This window comes from Durio zibethinus, chromosome 15 (genome assembly GCF_047325235.1).
Source record: "Durio zibethinus cultivar Kanyao isolate XHJ-2024 chromosome 15, ASM4732523v1, whole genome shotgun sequence".
Taxonomy (NCBI): Eukaryota; Viridiplantae; Streptophyta; class Magnoliopsida; order Malvales; family Malvaceae; genus Durio; species Durio zibethinus.
This window is the reverse complement of record NC_143176.1, coordinates 18,816,609-18,832,141: the sequence shown is the minus strand read 5'-3', so window position 1 is coordinate 18,832,141 and position 15,533 is coordinate 18,816,609. Positions and strand designations below refer to the sequence as shown.

At 26.4% G+C, this 15,533-nt stretch overlaps 1 protein-coding gene across 2 annotated transcripts; it reads right to left on the bottom strand.

The window, feature by feature from the left end:
• Nucleotides 1–11,931: 11,931 nt before the first annotated feature.
• Nucleotides 11,932–12,744, bottom strand: LOC111302033 (heavy metal-associated isoprenylated plant protein 47-like). Of its 2 annotated transcripts, XM_022897974.2 has the most exons (3): nt 12,595–12,744; nt 12,374–12,452; nt 11,932–12,280 (listed from the first exon to the last, which is right to left on the bottom strand). In XM_022897974.2, exons 1-3 carry the CDS (start codon nt 12,598–12,600, stop codon nt 12,138–12,140), a joined length of 228 nt encoding a protein of 75 aa, XP_022753709.2. In that variant the 5' UTR covers nt 12,601–12,744; the 3' UTR covers nt 11,932–12,137. The 2 variants fall into 2 exon arrangements, with proteins under 2 accessions (XP_022753709.2, XP_089600429.1); XM_089744303.1 differs by lacking the exon at nt 12,595–12,744 and having other exon boundaries at nt 12,374–12,458.
• Nucleotides 12,745–15,533: the final 2,789 nt, after the last annotated feature.

Here is a 15,533-nt window from a genome sequence, read left to right as displayed (position 1 = left end):
CAGTTTACCTTGTTAATAATTATAAGTGGTACTTTCTTTATCCCATTTTATATGTCATTTTTTTCTTAAACGAATTAAATTTTATCAATATTTTTTAAAAATATTATATTAAATTAAAGTTTTAAAATATATGTTTTAAAAATTTTGAAACTCAAATTTTACAAAATTTTTTTTAGTTTTTTATAATATTATTAAAATAATGATCAAAGTTAAATTTTTTAAATAAAAAATCAATAAGAAACAAATAAAATGAAACAGAAATGATGTCTTTAAAGTTTGAATGTGCCATTTCTTTCCTTCTGCTAAAAACCCAAAAAAATACTGAACCGTCCGATTAATTCAGTAAAGAAGAATAAATCATGGGCATCAAGGCTTTGTCCGATTTATTACTGAATTGGCTGTGTCTTCGAACCATCCAAAGTATTATTATTATTGTTTATTGTATAATTAATTAATTAACCCTAAGCCAAGAATCCGTTCAATTATCAAAAGCAGGCAATTTTTGCATACATGATTTTGAATTCAAAATTAATGATTTATTTCTTTTAATGTTACAATGTAATTTTCAATATTTACACCTTAATTTAAAAGTTAAAGCAATTTATTTGTAAACTCAAATTTTAATTCAATTAATTTATATATAATTAAATTAAAAAAATGATATCTAGTATATTTAAAATTTAAAACCCAACATTTTTTACTCTTTCTATACCCAAATTACAACATCCTTTGACCCTGGAAAATCTTTTTTGAAGTTAAAAACCTTTAAAATTTTATTAACCAAAATGTTAAAAGAAAAATAAGACTACTTATTTTTTTTCATACATTAAAAATCATGGTTTGAGAATAAATTAAAAAAATTACATATATCAATGTTCAAATTCTAAACCCATTTAATGATATGTCTTAAATATTATTATTTGAACCAATTATATTTAATTTCAAATTTAATAACATCGCTTATTTAGTAAAAAAATTATCAACGTCTGTTGATCTTAATAATAAAAAATGTAATTTTTTTAAAATAAAATTTTAATCTCAAATCTTATAAATAAAAAAATAAAATACCAAAAAAATTTATTTTTTTAATGAAATTCAACTCAACTCGATTTTAAAATAATTAAAATTTAAAATGATTATGAAATACCAAAAATTTCAAAAAAAAATAATTACTAACTATAATAGTAGGACTGCTTGAGTCAAGATTTTTCAACGAGAAAAACAGAGAAGCAAGGGAATCAGCTTTACCAAAGACAGAAAATCCAAAGTAGGCTACCTGTAAAACCCAAGTAGCTTTGGCTTTTATGTCTGTAACTAACTATTGGCTAGAAAGAGGCATTTGTTGCCGCCTTCTCCTTCCCATAAATTCAATAGACTTTCCTTCTGTCTTTGCCTCCTTTCCTTTTTCTCCTCTTTAAATTCTCCTCCTTTGAGTTCTTCCTACTGTTTCTCTGCTTCCAAGAAAGTAATATCCAACAACTTCTCAATACAGAAGCAGAAACACGCAGAGCTTTTCGTTTCCAGTTCAACTGCAATGTAAGTATCTCTTAATTTCCAATCAACAAACTTCCAAAAGTGTGAAAAGTTTGCATCAGCTTTCTTTTTTTTTTATTCATTTTCATCAGACTGGGGATGGGATTGTTCTGCCTGGCTCCCTGAATGCCATCTAAGAAGCTTGTCAAAATCTGTTGGCTGCCTTCCTACATGGCATGAGGGGAGTCATGCAGGCTTAACAATCCCAAGCTTTTGCACTTTGGGCTATCTCATTCAGATAAACATCAATTGCCTTTACTTAACTCTTCCTCTCCTCATAACATGGATGACAGGATAAGTTCATGGATTTATTGTAAAATAATGGTTCCCTTAATTTGGAGAATCAGGTCATCTCTGAAATTGTTCATTTTGGTTTGAGATAAGTAGAATTGATAATTTGTATATTTATATCAAATTTATTTCATATTAAATGTATATAAAATATAAAAATTATCATGTTATAATTTAGATTCATACTTCAAATAAAAAATATATTTTTATTTTTACTAAATTTATATACTACTTTTATTAAAATTTTAATATCACTTTAATATTTTTTTCATCTAATTTTTATATCATATTTAAAATTATCAATTTTAAAGATAATAATTAATGTTAAAACATATCTAAATCCAAAGCCTATATTAATCATTCATATATATATATATAATTAAGTGAAGTGTGTGCATTAATGAATAATGTTTGCATTATTAAGTGAGTGAGTTGATAGACAAATTACTGATTAGAAAGAAAAAGAAATAATTTAGCAATTAAGTGGCCCCTCAAGCAATATTAATAAATTTCACGTTTATCTGGTTATTCCATTTATTCAAAAAGTGAGTGGTAGTGGTAGCATTTTCTGAACTTGAAAAGACATGTGGCTGCTATAGAAATCTCCCTGTGCCGGGCACCTAAGGGAGGGGTGGGCCTTTTTTCTGTGTGTGTGCTTTAATTCTTTAATAATAACAAGCAACAGATTAGTAAATCTCCTAGAGTCAATTTGGCAGATTTTATTGATATTCACTTTTAGCTATATTAATAAAAGTTTTTTTTTTTTAATTTTAAAAGGGATAAAATTTTATGAAAAGAGAAAGATTGGGCCGAACTTCAATCTTATATTTTTAAAAGAAAATTTTTAATTATTAAATTAAAAAATTGAAGAAAATTATATTAATAAAAGTTTGTTGCTTCAATTTTGTGCTCCATCCCTCTAACTAAAAGAAATGGAATTTTTAGATAAATTTAATTACATGAAGGTTTTGAAATTCTAAAATAAATAAATAAATAAATGATGATTGCTGTGTCTGTATAGATTTATCCTTTTACAAGCATTGTAACTTAACTTAAGATGTTGATTAATTTCTAGTAGTATAGCATTTAATTAAAAAATATTATTTGATATGGTGATAGTGAAGTGTTTTAATCTAAGATTAAAATTATGATATATTTTTTATTTTTGATTTAATTTTTTATTTTTTAAATATATACTAAAAATATATATTATTATCTTAATCACATTTATAAAATTAAAAAAATTATATTATTAAAATATTTAATAATTTATGTAATTATAATTAATCATAACCCAAAAAGAAAAAAAAAAAAAAAAACTTTGACTAAAATTTGAACTCCGAAAAAAAATGGGGTTTCTGAATGGTCAGCTTCAATATCTATCTGTCATTGTTGTTTCCAGATACAGTTGCCAAATTTGACTTGGCATGACGGTGACTGAAGCCAGAACATAGAGCATAGAGGAGGGATTGAATTGCCATGCTATATTATATGATTGGATGGTAGCTTTGATTTATGTCGATGAAAAATTATGATTTTTGAAATTATAGAGATTCATATCTAATTTATAAATTATTATTTATTTTGATTTAAAAAATTTATAATTTTATCTTATAAAAATATTTTACAAATTTAAATTTAAATTTTTATAAATATATCATATTTTATTTATATATTTTTTTAATATAAGATTAAAAGTGTCCCAAAAACTGTACTAGCTGGAATACGGAAAACTCAGCGTGACATTTGTGGCTCAATCCAACTTTTGGGAATGCAAATTCAGTAACTTGCTGTAGTTTATATATAGAATATATTTCAAAAGGGTTTTTACATTGAATGGCAACTTAATTAGTTTGTTCTATCTTAGCATGGGGTGGCCATCAGATCAGGTCACCATTGTGCGCAGCCTCTCCATCTCGGAGTGAGTGCAAGTGCACGTGTCAGCCTTCACATCCACGATACCGAGGATCGCTTAATGAACCAGTCAGCTTCTTTAATAATTAATTCTTTCAAATACTACTTTTGCAATGTTCGCCATCACATATTTTGTCAGCCAGTCATGTATACCGTATAACATGTGTTTGGTCTCTTTTTTTGTGTGCGGCAAATATATGTTATGTAACGAGTCAGATCGGACATGTCCTGCAATCAATACTAGAAATTCACTAAATTTTCTGGTCTGAGATGGAAAGGCACTGGGGTGGAGTTCATATTGTAAGTATAATTTTAAATCATAAGATCTAAATGTAAATATGAAACATCAAATTTAATTATATTATGTATTTATTTATACAATCATAGTTGATAAATGAAAGTAATATTAATTTTTGAAAAGATTAAGTTTTTCTCTTTACTTTATTTTTTTACTAGCGATTTTAAATGGATAAATACTATCATTTAAAAGTGAAAAAGAGATTTTACTCAATTTATATTAAATTTCTAAAAATATCTCTATCAAAAGTTTACCAAGTGAAGGTCTAAACAATTGTCAAACCACACTAACATAATAAAATGTACAAAGTCTCTATTTAGGTGATCATATTAAATTATTTGAACTTTCATATTTATCTTGTATTAAGACTAAATTTATTAGACTATTTTATTAAACATTAAAACCATCAATTAATACTAACCCACTTATGAAAAGTTTTAACATTCTCTCATTTGGACAATACTAATTGGGTTGTTTGAATTTAAGAAAATATAACTTAAAAAACAAGATCCAGGCTGATTAACTTTACTTTAATGTGACCACAATTTTAAAAATAATTTAACTTTTGAGACAACATCTTAATAATTCTATCCAATAAAATCATCTAATATTGAATCATGGTAGCCAATATGTCCCTTATTGACATAAAACCAAACCATGATTATAAGTATCAAATACTCTATCAACAATGGATCTTAGTATGACTGTGTAGTAAGAAAATAACACATAAATATAATCTCAATGTGTTATTTTCTTTGTTAATCCTTTTGCTGATTTTTCTAAATTTATTGAGAAATCTCTATGACTTTCAAATGTGCTTATATATCTCCTATTTATCTTCGAAGTTACTTGCTAGTATCGTTTATAAAACATGCCCAAATGACATTAAAGTTATACTTAAGATAGATACCAAGTCTTAAGATTTTATACTATGACATGGCAATATAAAATGTACACATCTAATAATAAACATATATATAAATAACAAATATGATATATATATATATAACAATTGTGTTCACTTAACTTGTTGGTACCTCATGAATTTATTCATCTCAAACTATGTTTTGTAGGTAATTAGTAATCACATGCGATGTATTTAACAAAGTAAAGAAATCCAAAACAATAATGATTTCCAAAGCAATTTTACAATGCATCATTACCATAATCAACCCAATACCTTAATTGGTTTTATTTTTCATACCTGTAGATATCCATACCATAATCCTCAAAAATATATATATATATATATATATATATATACATATATGTCATCATTTAATCAAATAATAATAACTTTCACTGATTCAGCAAATTACAAGCATGCTTCAACCAAATTTTACATAATAATAAGAAACACTTCAATAAATGGAGTCATAATAAAATTATGTATTGTCTACTTTTATGCCAAATGTGATAACTAGAGGTGAAGCCAAAAATATGAGAAAGGAGGTGCCAAATAATAATTTTACTAAAAAGAAAGGATTAAATATTATTTTTTATGAGATGAAGTATTTTGCTCCAATGGTGTAAAAAAAAATTTTTTAAAAGGGGGCATGGCTCTTGCCAACCCCCTAGTTATGCCCTTGGTGATAATCACTTTAGTTCTTAGACTTCCATGATGTCATTTTAATAAACTACTTATAAATTACTAACATATTATGAACAAATTTTCATATTCATATGTTCATATAATACAAAATTATCAATATTTTAACATGAGATTATTTTCAATAAATTTGGAATTCATTGAATTATCAATTTTTATATCTAAAACATGCCTAAACCAATAGCCTATTGACTACCACTAACCTTAACACATATGATATCTGTAAAATCATAATTTTAGAACATTTATGAGTCCTTACTACTTTAAAATATATGCAGAAGAACTCCTATTGATTTTCACTTCCTTTAAAAGAATAGTTTTGGCATTAATAAAATAATAATAATGATAATAATAATAATAATAATAATAATAATAATAATAATAATAATAATAATAATAAAATCAAAACCTTTATATTATCATTCTTTGAAATAGTTCTCATAATTAGTTCATATATAATTCGAAACAAGGGAACTGAAATGGGAAAGATTATAAAATTTTTGTTCTTTCTCAAAAGTAAATCAACAAAATTTGAGAAAAATTATCAAAAGAGGAATTGAACTAATAAAACAAAACAAATAGTTTTGCTTATTTTTACAAAATTTCATTCATCAAAACCCTTCATGTGTGATAAGTATAAAACAACATTCTCTTCCCTCACTTGTAAATTCCTTAAAAGAATATATTAAATTTTCTTTAAAATAAATTGTCAACAAATGACAACAATGTACCATTGAAAATTGATAATTGCTAGGTTTGATAATGGTAACTAAAATAATCAAACCAATATCTTAATTAAGAGTTAAACAACTAAAACAAATATTTATTAAATTATATCTTAGTAACTCTCAATTTTACTTGAGTTAAATTGAGATATTATAATAGGTCTAAAATTTTCTTGTGTAGAAGCTAACCCTATTGGCTATCATAAGATGCTATACAATAAATGTATATCCTCAATTGTGATAAATTAAAGTGACCGACAATTTATACATTTACTATGTTGTACAAAATATCCAAGAACTTATCACTCATGGTAAACATTAACTTATGTGACATTTTTTCTAGCATATTGAAATTGAGTACAAAGGCCAATCAATGATCTAAGCAGATAAGACTTTAATCAAGTTAATTCCTTTACTAGTCTTATTAAAACAATCAAAGTGCCACATCATAAATTTAATTTTGGACATTCTTTTAAAGAAAACATTATTCTTTTGTGTGATTACACCTTAAAATAATAAAAAATACAAAAACTTTTGAAAATATACCCTCTTTGGGTAGATAAATTCTCTAAGTCTATTTATATTTTCACTTGATAAAATATTTCACAATTATCTCTAAATTAAAAAACATATAATCACTCCATTTGGGTAGGTAATCGCATATAATAACTTAGAGATAATCACATAACAACGTAAGAAATGTTATAATCATTACAATTATATGTGATCACTCCAAGTGAGAAACTAATCTAAATGTACCTCTATAGATTACTAAAAATTAAAATTTAGAAAGCCCATTATCATTTTGTACACCCTTAAAAAAATTTTAAGTCATACTCCTTAAGTTGTGCTTTTAATCAATATAAATACTTAGCATGCCATACTACCATGTAAATTGTTTCAACAATTAATAATACTTTATTATGGCATTTCAATCTTTTAAGCTTAACTACAAAAAATTTCAAAATTAAAAGTTGACTAGCTAAAAAGAACATCTATTCATGTAGATACTTTATATTTATATGAGATTCAATAAATTACACAATCTTCATACCATAAATCTAAACATAACAGTGTATGATGAATGCCAACAATGCATATTTTCTAGGCAATCATATACACATTATAATTATGGTATAAATCAACCGCATGTACATGATAATATTCATGTGAGGAATATAATATTTTTAATATTACCAAACATGAGTTGTGACATAAATATTAAGGCAAGTTTATCTAACAAGCGTTAATAATATTACATTTCAGTCAAAACTTTAACCTATTAAAATTCGTAAAACTAATTGTATCTACTCTTATAAACTGAAACTTTTATTCGTATTCATTTACTTTCACAACTCATTTTTTTTTATTACCCATGATCTTTATGATAATATTTACCGAGTTTTATGATACCAAAAGACCCGCTCCAAATACTTACTAACAAATAAATTTTTACTTGCTACTTTTTTAACATATTATAATATCATTATTACAAAAGAGTTAATATCTTGTGAAAACATACTTGATTTAGTAAGTATTTTGTAAAAATAAAAAAATTTTAAAAGCTAGTTTAACAATTTATGTGAAACAAATTTACTATGCAATTATTTAACATATTATTTCTCATAACATAATTGCACAATTTTAACAACAATACTCTCCCACCATTTCAGCAAACTAGCATAAAATTTAAATGTTTTTTTATAAATCATTATAGTCAATAATATGTTTCATATGTCCATGAAAAACATGAGTTTCAAAAATATAAATTATATTATGCATTTTATTATGCTTTAAACTTAATGCCTAAAATTTCAAATCATAATTATGTGATATATAAAACTAAAACATTGTAAGCATGCTAAATATATTTATCACACATATCACATACTCTCAAAATAACCAAACTTAATTTCATATGTTACATTTTACATAAACATGATCTTTCATAAAATCACTTTATCAAATACTGATAAATTGAAACAAAGTAACATAACAAACTTACTGATCATACATGTGAATCATTTTCATATATTCATAAGATTAAATAATATTTAAAAGATTCACAAACTATCTTAATTAAAATACTTTTATTATCACAAAATGCAACATTTTAACAATTGGACAATAACTAATAAAAATGTCCAAAACTTAATAGTTATGTCCAAGAAAATACCCATAACTTAATTAAGCTCTAAATCATTTTTTGTTATTTTTAATTAGAGCTACTTAATCTTTATCATTAAATCAACTTTAATATTCAAAACAAAAGAATGCAACTTTCTACATATGAGCAACAATACATACAAATATCACTAACCCATGATATGTTATTTGTAATTAAACTGAAAAGTCTAAGTGCATCATCACAAACTCCCCTTTAGATAGAGAATATGACATGTGATTAGGCGGCACTTTTCACATGAAGTCAATATAAAAATATTTTATACCAACATACCTCAACCATGATACTTCTTGACCACTCTAAATTATCAAACACAACAACCCCTTTTAGGCAGGTGATTTTATACGGTAATTTGATAATACTTTTTTTCCTATGTATGAGAAAACATTGCAAGTTTCAATTAATGAGCCACTTTAGCAACCAAACACCAATATTAACTAATTGTGTATTTGCACACCAGAAAACTTAGCTTGCTTATAACTTTAATTTGCATACCTAACTAAGTGTATGCAATTTGACCATTCCTCATGAGATACTTAACCATGATATATTTCTTTGGGTCATTAAATACTTAAAGAGCTAATCATTTTTATGTGAGATACTAATAATTATGTATATCTCGATAGATCATTATAAAGACGATCTCTTCTTGTGAGATACTTAAATCAAATATATCTCACTACATCAAAATTAAATTATTGTATTCAAAATTTAAGTGTCTTAAAATTTATGAATAAATTAATATTAAATCCATAATTTATTCTTATGTATCATCCATCATAATATAAATTTCACAAATTAAGGTTGATACATAATGTCAACATAGTCATGGAAAAAATAAATCAAGGTAACAATTTTAAATTCAAATTATTTCAAATAAAAAATAATTCAATATTAGCAAATAATCAAATGAAATTATAAAATAAATTACCAACTTGATACTAGCTGTATCAAAACCTCATGGAGTTCAAACTTAACTTGCTTTTCAAAATAATGCATGTTGCATTTTAAATGAATAACCAAAAATTAGTAAAAATAAATTTTACTAAATTTATTTAATTATACACATAACTTTAGGCTATAAGTACATAAATTTTTAACAGTATATAGGAAGAGTACGTGCCTCCAATAGAATCGTAGCATGTCCAAATATTTTATTATAAAATAAAATAACAGAATTTATGTGCATAAAATATAATACTTATTTAATCATGCATAAATATTATATAATAAATATTTTATGCCATATAAAAATTTCACAAAATAATAAATCAATGCGTCATAAAATTTTGGAACTAATAGAACAAATGGCATAAAAAATGGACGCCAAATTAGTCCAAACAGGTCAATTTATTGATTCTGCACTATTCACTAATTCAATACTGCGCTAACTCAATACTGTTCACTAAGTTGATAATGTTCTAATTTAGCACTGTTCATTATCTCCTACCTCCAACTGGGTCAACCCAACCCATTAGGAGCACAATTCAACCCGATTCAAGTTTTAGTCCAAATTTCATGGTTTTTCTTAGTTTTTAATGTAATTAAACCCTTAAACATGCAATTAACACATAGATTTACAAACCATACCACAATTTGCATCAAAAAAAAATAAATCACCATGAATTTGAGAATAAAATTTCATGTTCATCACCATTCTTGACCTATTTTTATTACATGATTTCTTTCTTCGATTTTTCATATTTTAATTGAGTTATAGTGTAATTTAATGCTTTAAACTTTAATTAACACATATATTTACAAAACCCATATTTCAAATAGCATCAAAACAACATGAATGAACATCAATTTGAGCCAAAATTTTTGGATTAAAAAAAATTATGCATAATCCAATTTGGTTTTATTCGTAGGCATATAATCCAAAATTTTATGAAATTAAACACTTTATTTTTATAGCACATGGATAACAATATTCAAGAACTACTTTGAACTAAAATCTATAAAATATCAAGATTTTAATTAAATCTTGAATCCAAATGTTTAAAAGCTGAATTTTCTCTTCATAGGATGAATTAGAAAACATTCATACATCTTTTTAATCCTCTCATATAGGAGAACAAAAACGTCAAATCGATTTTGGAAAAATAAGATCAAAAAGTTAGATTCCAACAATCAAAATATTTTACCCAAAAACTTAATTTCATTCGAAATTAAAATTTAAAACTATAATTTTGGGCCTTATTATCACATAATTATACTCTGATACCATATGTAAGCATAATTCTAAATCCCAAAAATCATATGTAAATATTAGAACACTAATATGTAAATACTGAAACACTAAATTTAATCATATTGCGTGCCTATTTAGGCAATCATAGTTGATAAATGAAAATAACACTAATTCTTAAAAAGCCCAAGTCTTCCTCTTCGTTCTTCTCTTATTGGTAACTCTCAGTGGGTAGATATTATTACTTAAAAATGAAGAAGGGACCTTAACCAAACCTTTCCATCAAATATTTGTCGGATCAAAAAATTATACAATCGTCAAACCACGCTGACCTAATAAGATGTGTAAAACTCATATTTAGGTGATCATATTAAATTATTTGGGTTTTTGTGTGTGTCTCATATTATGATTAAATTTATCAATCTATTTTATTAAACATTAAAGTCACCAATTAATAGTCCACTTACAAAAAATTCTACCACATATCACCCTTTCTCAATCTTAATTCAACTCCTTGGTTCGTTTGTTTGAGGCCTCTGAATTATGAATGAACTGGTTATTGTCTTTTGTTTTTCTTATGGTTTATGGGATTATATAAACGAGCAGGGAAAAGGAATAATGGATATCCAAAGATAATGAGATGGCATGTAAAAGGTATAAACTTCCTGCAGACGGAAAATATTCAAACCAGTAAAAGTGGAAAAGATGCTTTTCCCCCATTGACTGTAATTTAATTAGTACGTTTACACCCCACAACCACCAGCCCGAAGGCTAAGTAAACAAACGCGTTTCCATCTTTAGTAGAGGCTAGAAATGAGTGATTAAAACTGACTTGTAAACCGGGGCATTGCCTTCAATTCCTATATGACTGACTATTTCCATTCAGTTAAATGTTTATCAAAATGCACTTATGCTTTGCTGTATTATTGACTGGGAAAACACTTTTCTTAGTACAATGGAGGCCAAGAATAAGGTAGAATCGAGGTAAGAGAATTTGCCGTACTAGAAATCGAACTCCAGTCTCGTTAGAATCAACCTTCTAAGAATGACTACCTGCTGAGTGAACCATTTGAGGTAAACTTACAAAATGCTCTGGTGATAGTAATTAGTTTAGCTGTAATTGATCTCAAGTCGTTCACTAATTATCACAGGTTGAAAGGATTAAAAAAAAAAAAAAAAGAGAAATTTACGGTAATTTATCTCCGATAAAATCTGAAATACCAAAGGTTATCTGATACAACAGAAAGTTCAGTGCCTAAACAGAAATTAAGTTGAGAAATTTATCAACACAAAAATATAAGCGATCAAGAGCCAGAACGAAACTTATTATCTATGGCCCATTGTAAGATTTTCGTAGAAGCAACTCCCAAAAACCAATCAGCTGGATTTGATTACTTCTGCTCTGCCAAACTGATAATTTGGGTGTACCCGACCTTCTTACTTAACTTGGTAGTCAGCTTGACAACATCAAATCCATCACCAGTCACCACCACTTTGTCTTTCTGTTCTCCTCCTAATGCAACAGAGTTTACACCTGTTTTTCCATGGTTACTTAATCTCAATTCTCATCAAGTTTTACCATAAAAACACACAAATTAAAGAAAAATAACTCCAAGAAACAACTCACCCTCTTGTATTGCAGCCACTTTGAGGGCCGCACTCCGGCATTTTTGGCACTTCATAGCCACCTTCAGCTCCACCTTTTGCTGCATATATATGGTTACCGTGCATCATGCAACACAAACAAAAATTTAATTAGCACTAAACACTAATAATATAATAAACCCAAACGATAGAATTTATAAATATTACTAGTAACAGTTTTTTATGCATGAAACAAATTATTACCTTCATTTTGTTTCTTGTTTGCCAACACCCAAGAAAATATTATCAAGGAACCGATCGACACACTTAAGAAGGAACAAGGATGAGAAAATATTACATATAAGAATTTCATTTATAGTGCGATTATGAAATGCTAAATGACATAGTGCTCAAGTTTCCTTTCATCTTTTGTGATGTCATGAAAAAAAGTCACGTGGCTTTTCGAGGATTCTTCCGATTTCCCAGTACCTTCTTTTACAAGTTTTGACTGTAATTCAGATAAAACCGCGTCCAACTGCTCACCTAATCTAAGTCGTTAAAATAATTGTTGTTTATGGAGATAGATTCAATAACAGTGTGATATGTTGTTAAAATGTTAAATTTTTAACTCAAAATGCCCAAATTTTAGTTTATGACAATCTCAAAAACTTTTAACCTTTTTACACAACCAGTTGCGTGTAATGCGGGTCATAAGGATTTCATTGGACATGATAATATGAACACAAAACGCTCATCATAGGACAGCTTTGAAATGTAAAGCGGAAGTTGAATCTAAGTCTTCGTCAACATTAAGTCTTCTTAGAAAATTCATATTTGCTGTTTTTGGTCTCAAGATTGTGCAATGAAGTGCCATAGAGCATGAAGTTTCTATACAATTTCATAGCTAAAGAATGAATAAGACATTTACACACCCAATTAAACTTTGAAATTGCACATTTTTTTAATATGATCAGAGATATCATTCAGATTTTGTTTGAATTTAATTTTTTTTCATTGATTTTAAGAATGCGTTTTTTTTTTTTTTTTTACATTGACATGCATTTAAAATTGTATTATTTTGCACACATTTTCAATTGTGTGTGTAACTTTACTTTGAATTTCTTCTTTTATTTTGAATCTCCCTACTAATTAAATTTTTAAAAGTTTTCTAATATTTATTATATTTTTTTATAAAAAAAATTAACCGCTAGAGTCTTTCTATCATTTATGTTCAAAACAGGAATTCTAATGTTCGAAATTTGTTGCATATCCCTTATTTTAAAAAGTATATACTTTTTTTTTTCTAATTCAAGAAAAAAAGTATATACTTTTTTTAAATTACATTTCAATTTGATTTTGCTTTTTGTCACTGAGAATCTACATTTTATTTTTCCATAGAAAGATTTGGTTTTTAGACATTGTGTCTAGAGATACCATAACATCCAATTTTTTTAAAAATAGAAAATAAAAACGAGATATTATATTTTGGTTATGGCCGAGCGGTAAGGCAAGGGACTGCAAATCCATTATTCCTCAGTTCAAATCCGGGTATTGCCTGATCAACAAAAAAGGTCGAAATCCTATATTCCATTTTCCTAATATAACTCGACAGCCATTCTTCATATGCTTTCCTCTTTGCAAACCAACTTGTATAATCTCATGAAAATGTTGAGTCTTGTGAACTTTCACTTTTAACTTTTTTATTTTTATTTTTTTACAGAATGATAAATGAATGTATTTTTTTATTTGAAAAACAAAACTCAATCTGACCCTTTTCCCTAATTAAAAAATTCCATAAATTTATAATTTAATGAACTTTTAAGTCTGGTAAGTTTTTTTTAAAAAATTCCATTAAGGTTTAAAATTTAGAGTTTTTAACAAAATTTGTCTGATCAATATCATATTTAATTCCAACAAAATCCAAAATTTCAATTGAAGAAAAAATCTCATATTTTGAAGAATTTTCACAACATTGTAAAGAAAAACTATGATTTATTTCAGACAATTATAATCTCATTTATAAGTTGATAGATAAAAGCTATAGTTTTAATAGAAAGAGCATTCGATTACAGCACGTGGATTTTTGGATTTTTTTTTTATTTCAAAGATCTGATTTTAAAAATTTTTCAGATATACGAAAATTTTCAGATTTAAAAACCTAAATACTTGTAAAAGTTTCAAGATTTGCAAATCCAAAATTTTAAAAATGAAAAAGATTAATTTAAAAAAGAATAATTAAATAATTTTACTTAAAATATAAAAAAAAAAAGTGTGAAAAAAAATTGAGAATACAAATAGAAGCACCCAAAAAAAAAAAAATCCTGCAACTTCTTTGCTTATTCATGCAAACTTACGCAAGGGACATAAAGCTTCAAATTTCAGTAGTTTCTCTTCTTTCCTTTCTTTTACTCTCTTCCCAGCCCAACGATAAGAACTCTCATCTTTTCCTACGTCATTATACCAATTACAATTAGGTCAAAAAAATTAAGTGTTTAAACTTCAATGGTGACGTAGTATATATTCAAACAACTCAAATCAAGAAATGATGTGGGTATTTGAATCACTAGAAACTCAATTTATTCTGCCCTAAATAATAATTAACACATAAAAACGACGTAAATTCAAAGATGACTTTGAAAAATTAAATTAACCTAACTTGGCTAGTTCACAGAAAATGAGAGTTGGGGAAATATGGTAGTAAAGACAGGAGATGGTTTTGGGTTTGTAGAAAACAATTTGTATGTCAATTTTTTAATATAAAAGATTTATATAAAAAAAAAAAATAGAGGTTGTACATTCCTGATCAATCTAATTGATATGGATTCGCATAATGCTCAATAACAATGCTTTTCACAGCTGTCTACATGAAGGATTACGAATGAGAAATATGGAAACCATGCTTTCCAGTAATATAGCTACTTTTTTTTTTTTTTCCGATTGCTGAAACTGTGATATGGTTTAACAACTACCCCATCGAATTATTTGGTCCTGCTCTTTATTAATGTTTTCAAGGATACCTCCAGCAACAAATATATCAAAGGGTTAGTGTTAGGTTAGCTGAAATCAAAGTTTATCAAAAGCTTGGTCTAAAATACTAAAAAATTAGATTTTTTATTCTTAAATTGACAGTAATCTGGCAAAAAAATATTATTCAGATGGGATTCAGTGGACAGTGGGAATGGAAGAACCATTGGGTGGTTAGG

Excerpts from the sequence above, each read along its gene's own strand:
- LOC111302033 (XM_022897974.2), bottom strand. Across the intron at positions 12,281-12,373 it reads AGTGGCTGCAATACAAGAGG|GTGTAAACTCTGTTGCATTA; the intron begins GTGAGTTGTTTC and ends ATGGAAAAACAG.